A 19,871-nucleotide genomic window follows, 5' to 3' on the forward strand; every position below is an offset into this window, starting at 1 on the left:
TTGGGAGTAAATAAGGTCAACGCCAAAGTTATTTTATATGTGCTACTTGAAATCAAATTTTATTGCCAGGCGTAAATCACCGCAGGAGGTACAGTCAGGTATAAGTAGATATTTGCAAGCTCTCCTGGCAATATTGTGTACACAATTTGTTTCTCTGTAATTGGCTGACAAAACCAAACAAATTGGAGGACTGTAATGTCAAGTTTTGTCAAACTACGTACCTTCAGCCCCAAAGCAATTATTCCTATTAGTTTTTCTCATGACGCGACTCCAAGGCATCAAGCAAGTTTTAAAAAAAAATATAAGGTGATAATAATTTCTGCATTTGATATAATAATCATCTTTGAATTTGATATAGCGCTTTTCACGTCTTTTAGACGTCTCAAAGTGCTTCACAGAATATGCTGTAAAGTGAACTGCAAAATACTGCTGGAAATCTGAAACAAAAACAGAAGTTGCTGGGAACACTCAGCAGGTCACACTGTAAAGTGAATTGATTGTATATTTGTGGGCGAAACGCAGCAGCCAATTGCGCACAGCAGTGTCCCACAAACAATCGAGGATTGAAGTGACCAAATTATTATTATTTTTGAAGGGATTATTACCCTCGGAAAAGCGATCTGCCAATCAACTAACAGCCGGGTTCCTACTTACTGGGTAAATAGAGGCGTATTGGGTAAGAAAACTTAGCTCATGAATCAAACCCAGGTCCTCTCGCTTGCAAGGTGAATGCTCTAACCAATACCCTTCAGGATTCCAATATGAACCACATAGAAAGATGAATATAAATATGAACAACAAACAAGTTCAGACTGCAACTCACTCAACCTTGGGATTGACAAACTCGAAAATGTGCAGGACTGGAAAAGGTCAGAGCTGTCCATCTGACTGTTCCCAAAGTCAATTCTTTTTAAATAACTAATAATCTTATATTAATTCATCTCCCATAGCTCACAACTGAATCCTTTAGCAAACAGCTATCTAATTCTCTTTTGAATTCTGCTGACAAACGATTTTGCATTGGGTGATCGAATGCATAGTCAAAAAATAATTATATTCGGGCAGGTTTAAAGGTTGGGAGGGAAAAGCCTGACAGAATCTGTATCCCACACATTCACTACTCTCTGTGTGACATACATTTGAACCACGTCTTTACCATCTCTCTTCTCATCTTGAATCCTTTCAAGATTTTTGATCCTATTCGAGATTAGTTTTTGCTGATTTCAAACGCCTCACAGAATATGAAATGTAGTGACTGTGTAACCGAAACACAGCAGGTAAAGCTTTAGTGCATCTCGATGTGTACACAGATGGCTTTCATCTCATGTGCGTAATTTAAGACTGTTAAGCACCATGTCCTCTGGCATTGAGATGTAAAATTGAGCCACTGGATTGGCACTTGCTGTTAGGCGCCTGACTAAATAATAATAATAATCCTTGCATTTGATATAGCGCCTTATCACGTCTTCTCGACGTCTCAAAGCGCTTCACAGAATGTACTGTAAAGTGAGTTGACTGTATATCTGTGGGCGAAACGCGGCAGCCAATTGCGCACAGCAGGTTCCACAAACAGTCATGGATTGAAGTGACCAATTTTATTATTGTTTTTTTTTCTTAAGGGATTATTATCAGGCGTGTGGAGTAAGGAAGCTTGCCCAAGGTTTCACCCTGCCAGGAATCGAACCCAGGTCTCTCACTTGCAAAGCGAATGCTCTAACCACTGATATACAGGATTTTCCACACGTGAGAGGTTATAGAGCATGAGAATGTTCAAACCCAGGAATAGAAGACCTTATTGATGTAGTCTAGAGCCCAGATAACCTGAACCCCATTGTGTGGTGTCCTGCAGCTCAGTGATTAGAGCACTCGCCTCACAAGCGAGAGGGCCTGGATTCAATTCCCGAACAGGACAAAACTGTAGGCAGGTTTCCTCACCCCACACACCTCTATTTACCTAGCAGTAAGTAGGAACCTGGTTGTTAGTCCATTGGCGGAAAGTGACTGAGCCTTCAGCCACCATGCCGTCCGTCACTCTCTCAAACTTTTCCATCACCTAACACGTTCTCTTATTGCCACAAACATCTTCTTAAAAACCTTCAGTCAAACTCTCCAGTTCTTTCTCCTCCCTTTCCTGCTCAGTGATCCATCCCATTATCTCTGCAAAATGCTTTGAGGCATTGATCGTACTACAAAGATGCACTGTTAGGGTCATCGTAACTGATGTTCCTACAATTGGAACACACGCAAAGGCCAATTGGCACATTTGGCCTTCATGGTCTCTGAACAAACCATGAACAGTCCCATTGTCTTGCCCTTTCCACGTACTCTATAGTGTTTTTCCTGAAATATCTGTCTAATCCCCTTAAAAATGCTATTATGAATTTGGCTTCAGTCAGTAGTTTTGGTAGAGTATTCCGTATAGGCAAAAATTCTGCTAACCTATTTGCTGACCTGTCTGCTAACCTGTCTGATAATGTCATCATATGTTAAATTAATCCTGGAATTATTAGTTAACCATCTTGAATTACAACACAGTTTAAGAACATATAATGGGGGGAATAACTAATTTACTTTTATTGCATTAGAGACCTTTAGGTGTCTTAAATAAGGTCTCCAGGATTTGATTAAATACAGTGAAACAGTCTATGCACAATACTTCTGTAAGGCTAGAAAATCAGGGAGGCCATTCAGACTGTTATGTCATTTTATTAGATTATTGCAGATCTTTTAATCCCATTTCCTTGCTTCTTCCTCATATCCCTTAATATACACAGGTATGCTACTATGAGTAATCAGGTAATCTTTCAACTGTCTGGCCTTTTGCTGTGATCTGGATGATACTAGGTATCCTGGCCAATAATCCCCCAGATAAAAATGGTCACTAACTTCATGGTTGTTTGCGGATTACTACTGTGCTCAAATTGGCTGCCGCGCTTGTCCCCAAAATACACAGTACTATACAGTAAATCCTGTGATGCAATTTGAGACGTCCTGACGATGTGAGGCAAGTATTATTACAATAATCTCGTCTCTCCTTCCCTGGAAAAATGACAACAAACCAAATGGGAATGCCTTGCCAGGACGTCGGGAATCTGGTTTAGAGTAAAACTGTAAGAGTGGTAAGGTCTCTCTGAGCAAACCAGATGACCTGGGTTGAAGGTTTATGGGGGACACAGCACTGTGGAGTATTTGTCTGTTATAGCCAGTTCCTTTTTGGCAAGCCTACCACAGCAATATAGCACGAAGATTTGTTATTCCATTGAACACACTTTAGAAGATGTTAATAGGCCCAGGTTCTTTACTCTGTCCCTGTGCTAAGCAATGCACTGGTGCTCAGTCTATTGGTGCTCAGTTAACAGATGTTTATCAATGATGCAATGGGGAGTATTTCAAAAGCAGTCGGAAATGGGACAAGATAACATTTTATTACGCCCCACCATTAAATTACGCCATATGTGCACAGATGGATTTCATGTCATGGACATGAGTTTCAAGCAATTCAGTATTATATCATCTGTCAATGGTGGTGGCCACCAGCTTCATGGTTGGAACTAGGCACTTGGGTTGCCGCATCTTCTACTGAAAAAATCTGTCTGCCTCCTCCACATCCACCTGTTCCCTCAGCGGACTCTGGCCTATTGCACGTCCCCCGCCCGGCCCACCCCACCATCGACGGTCGGGTCTTCAGCCTATCTGCCCCCAACCTCTGGAACTCTATCCCACAGTCCCTTCGCCTCACCCCCTCCCTTGCCTCCTTCAAGGCCCGGCTCAAGACCTTCCTGTTCGACCTTACCTTCGGCCAACACCTTACCTCCCTGCCCTCCACCCCTCAGCTTGGGTCCAAATCCCTGACTGTCCAATGCCTTGTGATGTCCTCCCGACATGAAAGGTGCTTTCTCTGCTGAACCCGTTTCTCTGCTCTAGCATTCTATAATTGTTCTCCCCTCTTTTGGTGTACAGGAGATGCATGCACCAGTATGCTGTTGTTGGCTTTAGGTTCCATAATAATAATAATCCTTGCATTTGATATAGCGCTTTTCACATCTTCTAGACGTCTCAAAGTGCTTCACAGAATATACTGTAAGGTGAAGTGACCGTATATTTATGGGTAAAACGCGGCAGCCAATTGTGCACAGCAGCGTCCTACAAACAGTCATGGATTGAAAATGACCAATTATATTATTGTTTATTTGGTTTTTTTTGGAGGGATTATTATTAGGCGTGTGGTTTCGCCCTGCCTGGAATTGAACCCAGGTGCAAGGTGAGTGCTCTAACTACCGAGCTACAGGACTCCATGGTTTCTAAAATAATTGTGAGTGAAAGTGCCATTTCCCTGAGTTCCTATTTATGTAAGATAGACAATATCTAGGATAATTTCTTGGCCACTCAGAAATGAGGAAACACAGAGAGAAAGAATGTGCACTTTCATGGAACATTATGCCAAAATGCTTCAAAGTACTTTACAGTAATTACTGTCAAGTGCAATGACTGATTTGTATGGAAAAAGCTGTCAATTTTACCCACAGAAAGATCCCACAAACAGGTGAATGACCCGGAGGACTGTTGGCTAGGCAATTGGTGACGAGAGAAACTCCTTTCTCTCTCTTCTCAAATGAGCATAAAAAGGCAATAATGTCCACCTGTTCTTCAGGTAGATGAGTCCTCAGTTTAAAGTCTTGTCTCAGGAATGGCACCTGACAATGAAGCAATGTTGCACTGGAAAGTCAGCTTGGATTGTCAGCTCAAGACCCAATACAGAGAGATTAGACAAGCTGGGATTGTTTTCCTTAGAGCAGAGCAGGTCGAAGGGAGATTTTGAAAATTTTGATAAGAGTAGAAAAGGAGAAACTGTTTCCTCTGGTGGGTGGGTCTGCAACCCGAGGACACAGATTTAAGATAATTGGCAAAAGAACCAGAGGGGAGACAAGGAGAATTGTTTTTACACAGAGAGTTATTACTGTCTGGAATGCACTGCTTGAAAGGGTGGTGGAAGCAGATTTGATCACAGCTTTCAAAAGGGAATTGGATAGGTACTTGAAAAGGAAAAAATTACTGGGCTGTGGGGTAAGAGCGGGGGAGTGGGACGAGTTGGATAGCTCTTTCAAAGAGCCAGCACAGGCACGATGGGCCAAATGGCTTCCTTCTGTGTTGTAAGTTTCTATGATTCTAATGTGAACCCACAGCCACATGACCCAGAAGCAAGGGTGTCCACCGAACTAAGCTAGCACCTGTTTGTGTAGGTGGAATTGAGGTTGTCTCACAAAGAACCTTTGAAAAGAGCTGCCAAGGCTCATTATGTAGATGAGCGCGGAGACGCAGATTCCTGATGTAAAATTTGTCAAGTTGGGTCTGGATAACTCGGAAGCCAAATCTATTCTTTGGCAGGCGAGTTGGACTGCAGGAAGGAGCCGGAAATGTGCTCGCTGCAGAGAATTCATCTTGCGTTGACTGTGAATGAAATTTCTCCCCCTTTATTAGGATTCCCAATTGCACAACAGTCCGCACCATCTGTGAAGCAGCCTTTCAGCTTGTAGCTAAGCAGCCACAAGCGAACACTCCATTACTCCGGCATGTTTGGAAAACCTGACATTGGTGCAAAATGTGGCTCCCTGAGCAGCTGTGCCCCCGGCTGATGTCTGACATGCTATACTGTACGTGCTTCCAAACACAGCGTTTGGAAATTTTGTCCAAATGACTGAGGTGGAAACATGGCCGAGGCATGATGTTCTCTGACACTCAACACCAACCAAACAAGAGGCAAGAGGTTCCTGCTGGGCAGTCTGTGAAACCCCTTGACATAATAATATTGGCATTTGATAACCTTATTACATCATTAAGCATCTCAAAGTGTTTCACACTGTAAAATGCAGTGACTGTTTTTTGTGACCGAATGGGGCAGCTTACACGTTACAAACAGCCAGGAACTGAGTGATTTTTTTAAGTGTTTTTTTTTTAAAAAAAGAGAAATTTACAGCATAGAGAAAAAAAAGGCAATTGGCCCATCGTTATCTGAGGAATTGCTGGCGAGGACAACAAGAGAAGCTCCTTCCTCTTTTCCATTAGTGCCATGGCATCTTTGACCTGTACATTTCCTAACTAACATCCGACAATGTAACACTTCTTCCAGCATTGGACTGGAGTGTCAGCCGAGACTGTGGACTTAGAATAATAATAATAATAAACCTTGCATTTTACGTGGCGCCTTACCTCGTCGTTGAGGCGTCTCAAAGCGGTTCACAAAATATATGGTAAGGTGGAGTGACTGTGTGTTTTGTGGGCGAAACACAGCAGCAGATTGTGCACAGCAGTGTCCCACAAACAGCCGTGGATTGAGTGACCAAATTTATTTATTTTTGGGAGGGATTATTACCCCTGGAAAGCGTTCCGCCAATTGGCTAACAACAGGGTTCTTACTTACTGCTAGGTAAAGACAGGCGTGTGGAGTAAGGGAACTTGCCTCGGGTTTCACCCTGCCCGGGAATCAAACCCAGGTTCTCTTGCTTGCAAGGTGAGTGCTCCAGCTGCTACTCTGTGGGGAGCAAAACCAGTAGCTGCCTTTTCACGTTACCACCATCAGTTCACAGGACAGGGCCAATACACAAAATATCTGTGCAAATGCTGGATGTAATTATATTGCCTGGCACCGTATAGCAACTGCAACCGTCTGCTTTCAGGAGTTTGTGGCTTTCAACGACACTGGTTCAAAATTCAATTTTGTCAGTAACATTTGCAAAGCAATCTTGGCATCGTTTTCAGCCGAGCGCAATGGCCCCAAAATGGGCAAAAAAAAGCACTTCTGCAATCTCTGAGACAGTCCATTTGGACGAGGTTTGAAAGGAGTTCTATTTTTACTGCACAGCAATTGCTACCGCCCTGTGTCGCAATTTGTGTGGAAAAATACAGCAGCAAAGAAAAATAATATTGAAGGGTAAGCAGTGAAAGCAGGGAAGACAGGATTAGAGCTCCAGTGATTGATCGGAATGTGCTGAAGCAAATGGAATTCGAGGGTGAAGTTAGGGAGGAATTTAGATGAGGTGGGAAGACCGTTTAGCCAGTGGGCTGGATACAGCGAGAAGTGACAAACTGCATAAGATGAGGATTTATCTCCAGAAAAAAAAACGTCAGATCATTTTCTTTACGTGCAGAGGAATAGTTGAACCTAGTAAAGCTTGCATTTGATATAATCCTTGCATTTGATATAGCGCCGTGTCACGTCGATGAGATAAGTGCCTCACAGAAACCTTAGGAATATGTATATATATATATATATTGTAAAGTGTGTATTTTGTGTCTTACCATTAAAGGGCGATTGCAGAGTCATACAGCGGAAAAGCAGAATTTAAAAGGAAGTTAGTGAAACGCTTGAGGAAAACTACTGGAAGGTAAAGAGCAGAGAATCGGTATTAGAGTAAATAGCTCGTGAGGAATTTTCTGGCTATAATTTGTAGCAGTTGACCTTATACGCTTCAGAAATTAACCTCTCTTCCTATTTTGGGAGTTTTTGATTTTTTTTTAAAATGCATTTTTAAAGGAACCATATATAGAGTGGTTCCTCATTATTTAATGGAAAATAACATCGCCTCAAGTGAGCAGACCTGGGTTCAATTCCCGGGCAGGGCGAAACCTTAGGCAACTTTCCTTACTCCACACGTCTCTGCTTACCAGCAGCACCTAGGAACCCGGTTGTTACTCGATTGACCTATCGCTTTCCATGGGGTAATAATCTTTTTAAAAAAATTGGTCACTCAATTCACGACTGTTTGTGGGACGCTGCTGCGTGCAATTGGCTGCCACGTTTCACCCACAAAATATACAGTCAATTCACTTTACAGTATATTCTGCGAAGCGCTTTGAGACATCTCAATAACGTGATGAGGCGCTATATCAAATTATTAGGGTTATTATTATAATTTGTGGTGGTGACTTTATAAGCTCCTAGTTTCCAAAATGATCCGCTCTTCCTATTTTGGGAGTTTCTGATGTTTTTATGCGGTATTTCCAAATAAAGGAGCTGCCTGACAACCCGGAACTTGACTATTTGCTCTGCACGGGAAGCTAAAATACCCGAAACCTGGGTCATTGGTTTGCTACCAACGTCATGTCCTATTTTTGGGCAACACAGCAATGCAAGTAGCGACATTAGCAATGACCTGCGTAAACTTGGATTTTATTCCCTTAAGTTTAGAAGGTTGAGGGGTGATTTGGTTGAGGTATTTAAGATGATAAAGGGACAGGGTAGATACAGAGAAGCTAATTCCTCTGGTGGGAGAATCCAAAACAAGGGGCATAGTCTTAAAGTTAGAGCTTGGCCATTTAAGAGTGAAATCAGGAAGCATTTTTTCACTCAAAGGGTGGTAAAAATCTGTAATTTTCTCCTCCGAAAGGCTGTGGTGCTGAATCTATCCACACCTTGAAGAATGAGGTTGGTAGATATTTGGTTGGTCAGGGTATTAAGGGATATGGGGAGAAAGCGGGAAATTGGAATTGAAAGGATTAGTTGAGGTACAGATCAGCCATGATCTAATTAAGTGGTGGAACAGGCTCGAAGGGCTGAATGGCCTACTCCTGTTCCTATGTCCTAATGACAGGTCATTTTAGCAGAAAGGCCAGCTGGCATGCAGAAGCCTATCTAAAGTGATCACTAGTGCAACAGTGTTATACCCAACTCCGTGTTTATAGAGTGCATTATGATGGGGTTGCTCTATATTAAGCAGTACGGGGAAAGAGAAGATGAGACAGGATTAAAGTACATGGCACTAACACAGACAGTCGGCCCAACGGCCTTCTTCTGTCCTGTAATCTCTCAATTATTCTTTAATATGATTAAGTGTTAATGAGATCGCTGACATTTCTAGCTAAAACCACTGCTCAGGATAGTCGTCTAGCATACAAAACAGAGTCTTGTGGTGCATTAGTTAGAGCGCTCGCCTCTCAAACGGGAGGACCTGGGTTCGATTCCCGGGCGGGGAGAAACCTTAGGCACGTTTCCTTACTCCACACGCCTCTGTTTACCTAGCAGTAAGAACCCAGTTTGGTGAATCGCTTTCCAGGGGTAATAATCCCTTCAAAGAAATAAATAAAAATAATAAAAAATAATTTGGTCACTCAATCCACGATTGTTTGTGGGACACTGCTGTGCGCAATTGACTGCTGGGTTTCACCCACAAAATACGGTCAATTAATTCACTTTACAGTATATTCTGTGAAGAACTTTGAGATGTCTCAACGACATAACGCCTATATCAAATGCAAGAATTATTATTAATAATAAATAATAATTTTGCACGAATGCAAATTTTAAAAATGCCGAATTTTCAACCTCAAAAAGGAGCTAGAGGGAAGTGAGTTGGATTAGATTTGCTCCCACACACAGGTGTGAGAGGACAAATGGAAGATTGTGATTGCAGAGTTTTGGAGCTCGGTTTTAAATCCAAGTTCAGCTGATTTCTTTTTGGTCAGCCGGGTTTCTGACACATACAGAAACCCATTACCATGCTCGAGAGTCTCCAAATAAAACAGTGGTCGATGCATCCACCGCCCCATAGACATTATGATACATATTTTAGATAATAGGGTGGTTATCACGATGTTTTGGTCATCCTGTACCTCTCCAATTCCCTTTTGAAAGTGGAGGAATGTATCCTGCTTACCTAATTCCAGACAGCATTATCCACAGGTTGGCAAGAGCCAAGGCTTGGGGGAGCCCAGAATGTGCGCTGGGGTAACTGCTGGAGTCTAATCAGCTAAAGTACATAGCTTCCATTGAGCACTGCTGTTGAGGATACTCCAGATTAGAAGCTTTCTCAAAGGATAACGGCTTTCAGGATAACAAGCTTCTATTTTTCATTAAATGGCTTAGCAGTGGAAGATTTCTGCAAGCCGTTAAATGATCCACTACAGAGAGAAAAAGCTGCTCTTGAGCTAATAACCATTCGCTCTTAATGACTATGACTTCAGAGGGATTTGACCAACAGTAGAGATAGCAGATTCCTCTTGTGGGGAGAGAGATAGCAATGTTCAATGTACGGTGCGAGTGAATCACAAGTCTCAAGGCTAATATCAGTTAATCAGAATTACCACTTGGATTCTCCACTTACAGCAGTCAAAGAAGAATGTGGGCCAATAATTCTCCACCGAAATTGCTTATTCACCTCATGACGATTTGTGGGACTGTGTTTGTCTACAAAGTGAAGTGCGTTGAGGTGTTTCTGTGATAGAAGTAGAAAAAACTTCTTAATGCAAGCTCCACTCTCCAGATTCCTGATTAATATACAGCAGCCAAATGGGCTTCATCTGTTTTCAGAATTTTATACAGAATCCATCCTATGTCTTGAAAAGCATTCCATTCACCTGTGATTGTAGCCTCCATTTGTGTAAATAATGTCAGATTGTGGGTTTGAACCTTTGGAGGCAATAGTAATAATAATAATTCTTGCCTTTGATATAGCCCCTTTTCATGTTGTTGAGACGTCTCAAAGCCCTTCACAGAATATTCTATAAAGTGGATTGACTGTATATTTTGTAGGCAAAACGCGGCAGCCAAATACGCACAGCCGTGTCCCTCAAGCTGCCATGGATTGAATGACCAACTTTTTTTATTGAGGGATTATTACCCCGGGAAAGCCATCTGCCAATAAACTAACAACCAGGTTCCTACTTACTGCTAGGTAAACAGAGCCGTGTGGAGTAAGGAAATTTGCCTAAGGTCAGAGGGACTCTGGGATGGAGGTCCATAAAGTCTGTGACTGCCGCACGGAACAGATGTACAGTGGGGCAGAATGACTGAAAGCCTGACTGATGATTATGGGGCAGGTAGGATGAGGGACCAGGCCTTTGCTCACTGAACAACTAGGTCGGTAGGGTTTGAAGAGGTTGCAGAATTAGGTTGAGGTGAGATAATGAAGGGATTCAAAGGCGAGAATAAGGATCTTGAACTTGCCTTATTGGGGAAAGGCGAACCAGGAGCTGAACAAGGATCGGGGTGATAGGCTCACAGAGCCTCATACTTAGGAAACACACAGGGAGAAGGTACATTTAGTGGAGCCCTATTATGGAATAATGCAGTTTATTGATTAGAATACCTGCCTCACAAGTGAGAGGACCCGGGTTCAATTGAAACCTTAGGCAAGTTACTTTACTTCACACCCCAAAGTTTACTGGTAAGTAGGAACCCAATTGTTGGCAGATCGGGGGGTTATAATACCTTCCAAAAAAAAATGTGGTCACTTAATCAATGATTGTTTGTGGGACACTGCTGTGCGCAATTGACTGCCAAATTTCGCCCACAAGATATACAATCAATTTGTTTTACAATATATTCTGTGAAGCGCTTTGAGGCGTTTCGAAGACATGATAAGGCGCTATATCAAACGTAGTACTTATCAAGCACATCATTGAACCTGCTCTAAAACGCAAATACAGCACAGCGCATCCAGCAATCTACAGGGAACAAAACTGGTTGGCTTTAACGGACCAGCAAATGAATTATTTGAATGACATGGTAATACTGCTGGCCCAGCACATAAAACCCCAGGTACCTTACGAGGTCTTGTCAACCCATTTAAAATGTACAACAATCCCCCGTTTCCTCGGTGCACTTACTTTTCGCAGCATCTGTTAACACCATGAATGGCTGATCATAAGCACCTCTGCTCTCAGCCCGATGCCGTGAAGCAGATGGCGGTACTCAATTCAAATTATGTACAACTCCCAAGCACACAATATTTGCACAATGTACACACATTCCTCAATCTCTCTGTGACAGACGACTCACCTTTGCTCTGGCTAACATGCAGTTAGGTTTGCATACCAGCCATCGCTGACACACTTCACTAGCGTCCGTCCTGCTTTCACTCTCTTACGCTCAGGTGCATCCGAAGGACCTTGTCACGAATGCCTTTAATCAATTGGCTCAATATTCACAGCTGTTTTGAAGTCGCTCAGCAAATAAAAACATTGTGTATTCCTACATTTTCAGAATTCAGAATTCAGAGCAGTCCATTTGTTATTTTGTTATCGGAAGAATTTTACTTTGAGAGCAAATCAATTCCTTGAACTGTCGGGTTTCTCTCCACAAATGCGAACCGACAAATAACAGAATCTGCCCCCTGCTGCTTTCTCCCCCACAGCAGAGCAGCATCCAGTCATGCACATAAAACTGATACCTCACTTCTCCCAGGATGGGGTATACCCAAGTGAGAATATCTTTAAGGGCAATTTTCGATGAGCCAGTGAAACTCAAGTCTATTTTACTCGAAGCTCTGGTACCCAGATTCTTTTTTGCTCAGCCGGGTGTCTGACACATGCAGAAACTCATCACCGTGCTTAAAAGTATTCAAACTAAGCTGAGAATTCCCCGCCTCCCACCTACACATGGAAATCCCAGAGATAGATTGTTGGAATGGAATGCGCTCTCTCTCTCTCTGGAGGGACGCATCTTGCTTTCCTAATTCCGGAAAGTATTAGGCGTAGGTTGGCAAGAGACAATGCTTGGGGACCCCAGAGTGTGCATTGGGGTAACTGCTGGAGTCTAACCGCACAGCTTGCCATTGAAGGCACTGTCTGGCAAGCTGTGCTATTGCTAGAACCACCCTTACCCGTTCGAGCTTTGGCTTACAGTGTAGGGTTAACAGGAGCTGAGTGGGATGACTCCCTGCCCACAGTGACTGGTCTGAACATAGAGCAAATGTCCTTCCTTGACTACCAGTGGTAAGGAAGCTGTGTATTGCAGTGAATTCCTACCAGAGTGCTGCAATCTGTCCTCAGCCATTGAGGTACACCAATCGACTTTGTAGGAATTCACTCAAACATCAGTGACTGAGCCCTGAGCAAAACAGCAGCGTAGTTACATATACAATCCCAAAGTTACATTTTGACCTTGTTTCCGAAGGAAAAGCTTCAGTCGACATGAAACAGAATGGCTTAAGGTGATATGGATTACAGACAAAAATGTGTGATCGACAAAGAGAAACACTACTGCCAAAGGGGTTTAATAAGAATAGACAGGAGAGACAGGAACACGACTTAGAGAAGGTGGAGGGGGGGGGGGGGGGGGTCGTCCAATTTTAACTCATCAGCAATAGGCACTTAATTAAAGGCGACTCTACAGGAATCATACAATGGCTATGAAATGCTGCCACGTCTGGCTTTGCCTGTAATAAATTGTGGTGTGTAAGGTAAGTAGATTTTAAGGCACGCTATTAGAGGATGATAAATAAAATTGCCGGCAGTGTTATACCAGGGATTATGAAGACTTGCTTCTTTACTCTCTCTGACAAGAGATTTCAGATGTTCAGTCATGATGGTTTAGCCGACAGCAATGAGAGCTTTCTTTCCCCTGAATAAAAAGGACAACTTTCATTGTGATAGTTATGCTGCTGCTCAGCCTGATAACTTGCTGCTGTTTGCACGCATACAAAGGAGATTGCCTTTCATGTCTCCGCATGCTCTTTCAGAACAAAGTAGGTCGTTTGAGGAGCCTACTTAGAAGGTTACATGTACAGTGTGACAGGAGCACTGTCTGCCGCCTCTGTTCGATTTTCACAAGGAGGTTGTAAATCCGGGTGGGGGGGAATATTAAATGCTCTTAATAATAATCCTTGCACTTGATATAGTGCCTTATCACTTTGTTGATACGCCTCAAAGCGCTTCACAGAATATATTGCAAAGTAAACTGTGTATTTTGTGGGCAAAACACGACAGTCAATTGCAAACAGTCGTGGAACTGAGTTGCGCCATTATTTTAAATTACTGTATTATTTTGGAGGGGAGGGATTATTGCCGGTGGAAAGCGATCTGCCAATCGACTAAGAACCGGGTTCAACAACAACAACAACAACAAGATTCCATTTATAAAGCGCCTTTCACGTCAGGAGGACGTCCCAAGGCGCTGCACAGTTGGGTCATGACCCGAGCAATTGGGGGGAAATGGTCAGGGTGAGGGAAGGGAGGGAGCGAAGAGGGGGGAAATGGTCAGGGTGAGGGGAGGGAAGGGAGGGAGCGAGGAGGGGGAAGAGAGTCGAGAGGGGAGCTGAAGGCACGGTCAAAGAGAAGGGTTCCTAGTTACTGCTAAGTAAAGAGGAGTGTGGAGTAAGGTTTCGCCCTGCCAGGGAATCAAACCTCGGACGTCTCACTTACGAGACAAGTGTTCTAAAGACGTTTTTTGCTTCATCCAGGCCCTGATGTCCACCAGACGAGTTGAGAGAACATCGTCGGACCTGGAGTCGAAGCTGAAGGAGGAGAAGTAGATTTATTTATCATCCACATATGCGCATGTGGAATTTTACTCAATGCCTTTGGATGACATTGCCAAGAGGGAACATATAGATGAGGAAGAGGAGGGGGCCAAGATTGGAGCCCTGGGTGTACACCACAGGTGACGGTGCGGGGGTGGGAAGAGAAACCATTTGAGGAGACAAAAGTGACGGCGGTTTGTTAGATAGGACTCAAACCATGCGAGTGCAGTCCTGCTGAGGTGGATGAGGAAGGTGGTGGAGGAGGATGGGGTGGTTGACTGTTTCGAATCAGGTGGAGAGGTCCAGAAGGACAAGGAGGCAGAGGAAGCCCTGATCACAGAGAGGGAGGACGTTATTTATGACCTTGACAAGCGGTGTCCCTGTGCTGTGGGCAGTCAGGGCGGAAACCAGGCTGGAGGAGCTTAAGGAGGGAGAGGTGAGAGCAAAGCCGGTTTTGCTCTGCGGTCACCTCCCTCTCTGCCCGGCACAGCGGCAGGTCCAGCACTGGTAAGCGCTCTGAGAAGCTGACCTGGGCGAAGGGCACTATATAAATGAAAATTGCTGCTGTCATCATTTGGGCCAAGCCATTGTGATGCTGTGTTGGGTGTGATCAGATCTAAAAGGGATAATTATGGATTTGCATTCTGAAGTTTCGTGACAGATTCGATGTGAAAAATGTCACATTTGTTTAGTTATGATTGATGTTTAGAATAATAAAGGGATTCGACAGGGTGTAGCTACAGGGAGACTATTTCCACTGGTGGGGGGAATCCAGAACAAGTGCATCATCTTAAAATCAGAGCCAGGCTATTTAGGAGGGAAATCAGGAGGCAGTTTTCACACAAAAGGTAGTGGAAATCTGGAACTCTCTCCCCCAAAAGGCTGTGGATGCATTCATAATGTCAAGACTGAGATGGATAGATATTTGTTAGGTCAGGGTTTCAAGGAATATGGAGGCAAAGGCGGGTAATTGGAGCTGAGGTACAGATCAGCCATGGTCTAATAGAATCGCGGAACAGGCTCGAGGGGCTGAATGGTCTACTCCTGTTCCTATGCTCCGATGAATGTCGCATGTTCACCCCTACTTTCACCAATCCTCAAATTCAATGGGAAGAGGCATTTTACCTTGATGTACTTTCGCCCTTGAGAACAAAGGCAGAAAGTTTAGGAAAGAAACAGCTTCCAGTAGGAGTAGACTTTAAACAACACAAGGTTCTGTATAAACAGTACTTTATGTGACAGAAAGAAAGGATACCATATGAGCGGCTGAGACTACCAAAGAAAGTATGGGACCCAATGTGCAAAGTCGTGCTGCAATCACAGAATCTCCAACCTCATGTTTCATAAACAGCTGAAAGAAGCACCAACTCGTTCTTAAACAAATACCGCAGTGCAATGTTTCCCTTCACAGACATTTACAAAGCACAGCACGGAACAAGCCACTCAGCCAAAACAGTCCTCGCCGGTGTTTATCCTCCCCACGACTATTTACCCATTCCTTACTCCGCCCCACATACTTCTAATCCCCTCTCCCCCACGTTTTGAAGGTCTAGCTTCAATAACAACAATTACAGTTACACAGCGTCCTTTCACATCAGGAGAATGTCCCAAGACAGTCAGGGATTTGGACCTGAGCCGGGGGTTGTGATCAGGAGCGGTGGAGGGCAAGGAGGGTGGGGGTAGAAGTGTGACCTAAGACGTGGTTGTAAAGTTCTTTAGACAGGCCTTGAAGGAGGCAAGGGAGGGACTGTGGGATGGAGTTCCAAAGAGTGGGAGCAGTAAGGCTTCCTGTTAAATGCGTAATAAGGGCCCAAATTGAAAGCAATCACAAATATAAATGCATCTGCGCAGAGAATGGTTGAGTGGAATTCTGCATCACAAAACATTGTTGAGACGGTCCATAACTTGGTTTATAAGGCAAACGCATTTATACTTACTTGGTCAACTAGGTATGAATCGCAACACCACGCTAGAGGATTGTCAAAACCAAATTGAGAGTTCCAAACACATGACCAACACGTGGAAATTTTGCTTTGTCTGGAATGAAATGCGCACTCTATCCCCAGAGAGACTCACCCTGTCTACCTTATTCCAGAGAGTCTGGCGGGGCTAAGGCTTTGGGAACCCCAGAATGTGTGTTGGTGTAACGGCCGGAGTTGTGACCATCTTAAACCACATCAGCTGGCCATTCAGGGCACTTTCTAGCAAGCTTCCAAATGCTTGTCCAGTACAGGTACCTTAACAGGTAGAGTGGCCCCAGCTGGACAAGCATTGGGAAGCTTGCCAAAAAGTGCCTTTGCTGGAAAGGTTAACGGGGGGGGGGGGCCGAGTGTTTAGAATCTCTGCGCCCCCCCCTCCCCCACCCCAGTAAACACAATTTTGTAAAATCATAGAACATTACAGCACAGAAACAAGCCATTCAGCCCATCCTGAATTGTGGAGTCCTGTTGCTCAGTGGTTAGAGCACTCGCTTTGCAAGCGAGACACCTGGGTTCAATTCCAGGCAGAGGGCGAAACCTTGGGCAAGTTTCCTTACTCCACACAGAGCCTAATAATAATCCCTCCAAAAACCAAAACAATAATAAATTGGTCATTTTCAATCCACGACTGTTTGTGGGACACTTGCTGTGCGCAATTGGCTGCCCCGTTTCGCCCATAAATATACGGTCAATTCACTTTACAGTCTATTCTGTGAAGCGCTTTGAGATGTCTAGAAGACGTGAAAAGCGCTATATCAAATGCAAGGATTATTATTATTATTATTATCCACACAGTGCCACAGCCCCTCTCCACAGTCCAATTCCGTTCTCCCCTAGCTCCCCCGCACTATTAAACATTCCTCTTTTTCAAGCACAGCTCTACGCTTCTAGCCAATAAGCAATAATAATAATCCTTGATATAGGGTCTTGTCACGTCGTTGATAAGCGGTTCACAGGATATACTGTAAAGTGCAGCAAATTGCACACAACTGTGTCCCACACACAGTCTTGGATTGAGTGACCGAGTCATTTTTTTGAAAGAGATTATTACCCTCCGGAAAATATGGCAAGCTGTTGCAGTTGATGCTTGAAAAAGAGGAGACGGTGCAGAATGGGAGTGAACTCAGTAGCTGATATGAAGAAAAACACCAGCGCTTGTCTTGATGGGTAAATGGCTTGATTCTGTGCTGTTTCCTGGGGTGGTGGGGAAGGGGGGAAGCGCAGAGATTCTAAACACTCGGCCCCCCCCTGTTAACCCTTCCAGCAAAGGCACTTTTTGGCAAGCTTCCCAATGCTTGTCCAGCTGGGGCCACCCTGCCTGTTAAGGTACCCGTACTGGACAAGCATTTGGAAGCTTGCTAGAAAGTGCCCTGAATGGCCAGCTGATGTGGTTTATTTTTCTTTACAAAGTTGTGATCAGCAAAGTGCTGCTCTCCTTTAGACAGCTGAAATGACAATTATAAATGCCATCTCAATCCTCCGGAGATTGAATTGGTTTGCGGGGCCATCGTAGATCAATGAATTCTTACCTCTGTCCTTGGTTACTGTAGTTGTTTTCATAGGTGTCGTAACCGTGCTCTTCATAGGTGGCTCCATAGCCATCACCATAGGCCTAAAAAGTAGAACAAACTTTTACATACAGAACACAGTAACCTGAGCTGAGATTGTGTCAACCAAAATTTCTAATGTCACTGTTAGAGGACTTAGAACTCATATAGTCCAGGCTGACACAGATCAGTACATTAGTGGAGGCGCTGTCCTTCGGATGAGATGTTAAACCAAGGTCCCGTCTGTCTGTTCTGGTGGACGTCAAAGATCCCGCGGCACTACTGGAAAAGAGAAGGGAGTTTCTCCCTCCCTGTGCCCTGGCCGACACTACCCCAGATACAATTGGTCGCGCACTTCATGGATCTTTCCCATTGGTACAGCGCCTTTAACGTAAGATGGATATGTCAAAGGATATGCTATAAAGTGAATTTTGTGGGTGAACACGGCAACCAATTAGTGCACAGCAGTTTCTCACAAACAGTCATGCAGTGAATGAACAATTTTTTAGCTGTGAGGTGCCCGGCCAGGAAACTCCCTGCGGGATCTTATCGTCCACCTGAACTGGCAGACGGGATCTCGGTTTAACGTCTCATCCAAAGGATGGCACCTCTGATAATGCAGTGCACACCTAGGATTGCGCTTCAGTGTCAGCTTAGACTATAATGGTTGCCCTTCGTACCCAAAGATGGCCATTCACACAATGTGAACACCTGGATGCATGAATTCTATATATATATATATATTATATATGTAATTGTATAGTGTAGAAGCTGCTGCTCGCACAGTGACCACACTTTCAGGTAGCAGGAGTGTCAGAGAATATCTGAGAAGCCAAGACAACTTGCTAACCACACTGACAGAAACCATTAGCCAAGGAAAGTGATCAGCCAATCAACTAACACCTGCGTTCCTACTTAGCGAGGGGGCAAGAGAAACGAGAGAGAGAAAGGCCAATAATCCTAATAATCCTTCCATTTGATATCGCACCTTATCACGTCTTCCTGATGTCTCAAAGAGCTTCACAGAAATTACTGTGAAGTGAATTGACTGTACTTTGTGGGCGAAACGCAGCAACCAATTGCACACAGCAGTGTCCCACAAACAGTTGTGGATTGAGTGACCAAATAATTTTTTTTAATATATATTTTCGAAGGAATTATTACCCCTGGAAAAGCGATCCACCAATTGCTTGCGAGGCGAGTTCACTAACTACTAAGCTACAGGACTACTGTAAGCATTCACCCGGATTGCATTCAGTCAGGTTCTATCTACTTCGTGGTGGTGTTGGCATTTGCAATATAATAGATTTTATTTGAAGAGTTCCACTGTCAGACGGCAGCTTGAAGCAAACCCATATATGGTGCCACCCGTTGGCTTGTTCAGTGGCTGACGTGAAGGTCGCACATTAGGTGGCTACAATAGTCATAGAGAAAACCTGAGGCATCACAGACTTCTTAATGGACAGATAAGAGTGGAGCGTTTCTATTTATACGAACATGGCAAGTTGACATACATACACAGCGAGAACATAATAGGAGTTGGGAGAATGGGAAGGAGGTGCTCAAGGCTTAATGGTGTTTTATTACTTCTAAAACTTCACTTAAACCCACCATGTCACCACCATTAATAATCTCTGAGGTTTAATAAAGGCATCTTTTGTTAAATCCTAAAAAATAACACGCACAAGCCTCGAACATTATGACAGCCATTACTCAGCCTATCAGCTCTGTGCTGGTATTTCTCTCCACATGAGCCGCTGAATCTAATCGCTTTCAGACTTTTAGTTTTTATAATAATCCTTGTATTTGATACAGCGCCTCTTAACATCCCTGCACTGTTTCAAAGTGCTTCACCAAATATACTGTAAAGTGTAGTGACTGTGTATTTTGTGGGCGAAACACGGCTGCCAATTGTGCACAACAGTGTCCCAAAAACAGTCGTGGATTGAGTGACCGCACTTTTTTTTAAACTTAATTTCAACGACAACAGCTTGCATTTATATAGCGGCATTTGTGTGGGACAGCGTCTCAGAGCACTATTTCCTCCCATTCCTCAGTTCTCTGCCCCTCCACACCTGCATCAACCTCCTATTGTGTTCATTCAGGTTCAG

The 19,871-nt window shown here is 43.8% G+C and overlaps 1 protein-coding gene across 4 annotated transcripts in view; it reads right to left on the reverse strand.

Moving 5' to 3' along the window:
- LOC103189011 (KH domain-containing, RNA-binding, signal transduction-associated protein 3) overlaps positions 1-19,871 on the reverse strand; it is a 133,964-nt gene that overhangs the window by 16,765 nt on the left and 97,328 nt on the right. For all 4 annotated transcript variants that reach the window (XR_006085931.1, XM_042345579.1, XM_042345578.1 and 1 more), the window contains one exon: positions 17,743-17,825. Coding sequence is in view for 3 of the 4 variants with exons in the window: in XM_042345579.1 (XP_042201513.1) it covers positions 17,743-17,825 (83 nt within the window). In the remaining variant the exon portion in view is untranslated. The remainder of the gene's footprint in view (positions 1-17,742; positions 17,826-19,871) is intronic.

The sequence above is a fragment of the Callorhinchus milii genome, unplaced genomic scaffold (genome assembly GCF_018977255.1).
Source record: "Callorhinchus milii isolate IMCB2004 unplaced genomic scaffold, IMCB_Cmil_1.0 Scaffold62, whole genome shotgun sequence".
NCBI classification, from domain to species: Eukaryota; Metazoa; Chordata; class Chondrichthyes; order Chimaeriformes; family Callorhinchidae; genus Callorhinchus; species Callorhinchus milii.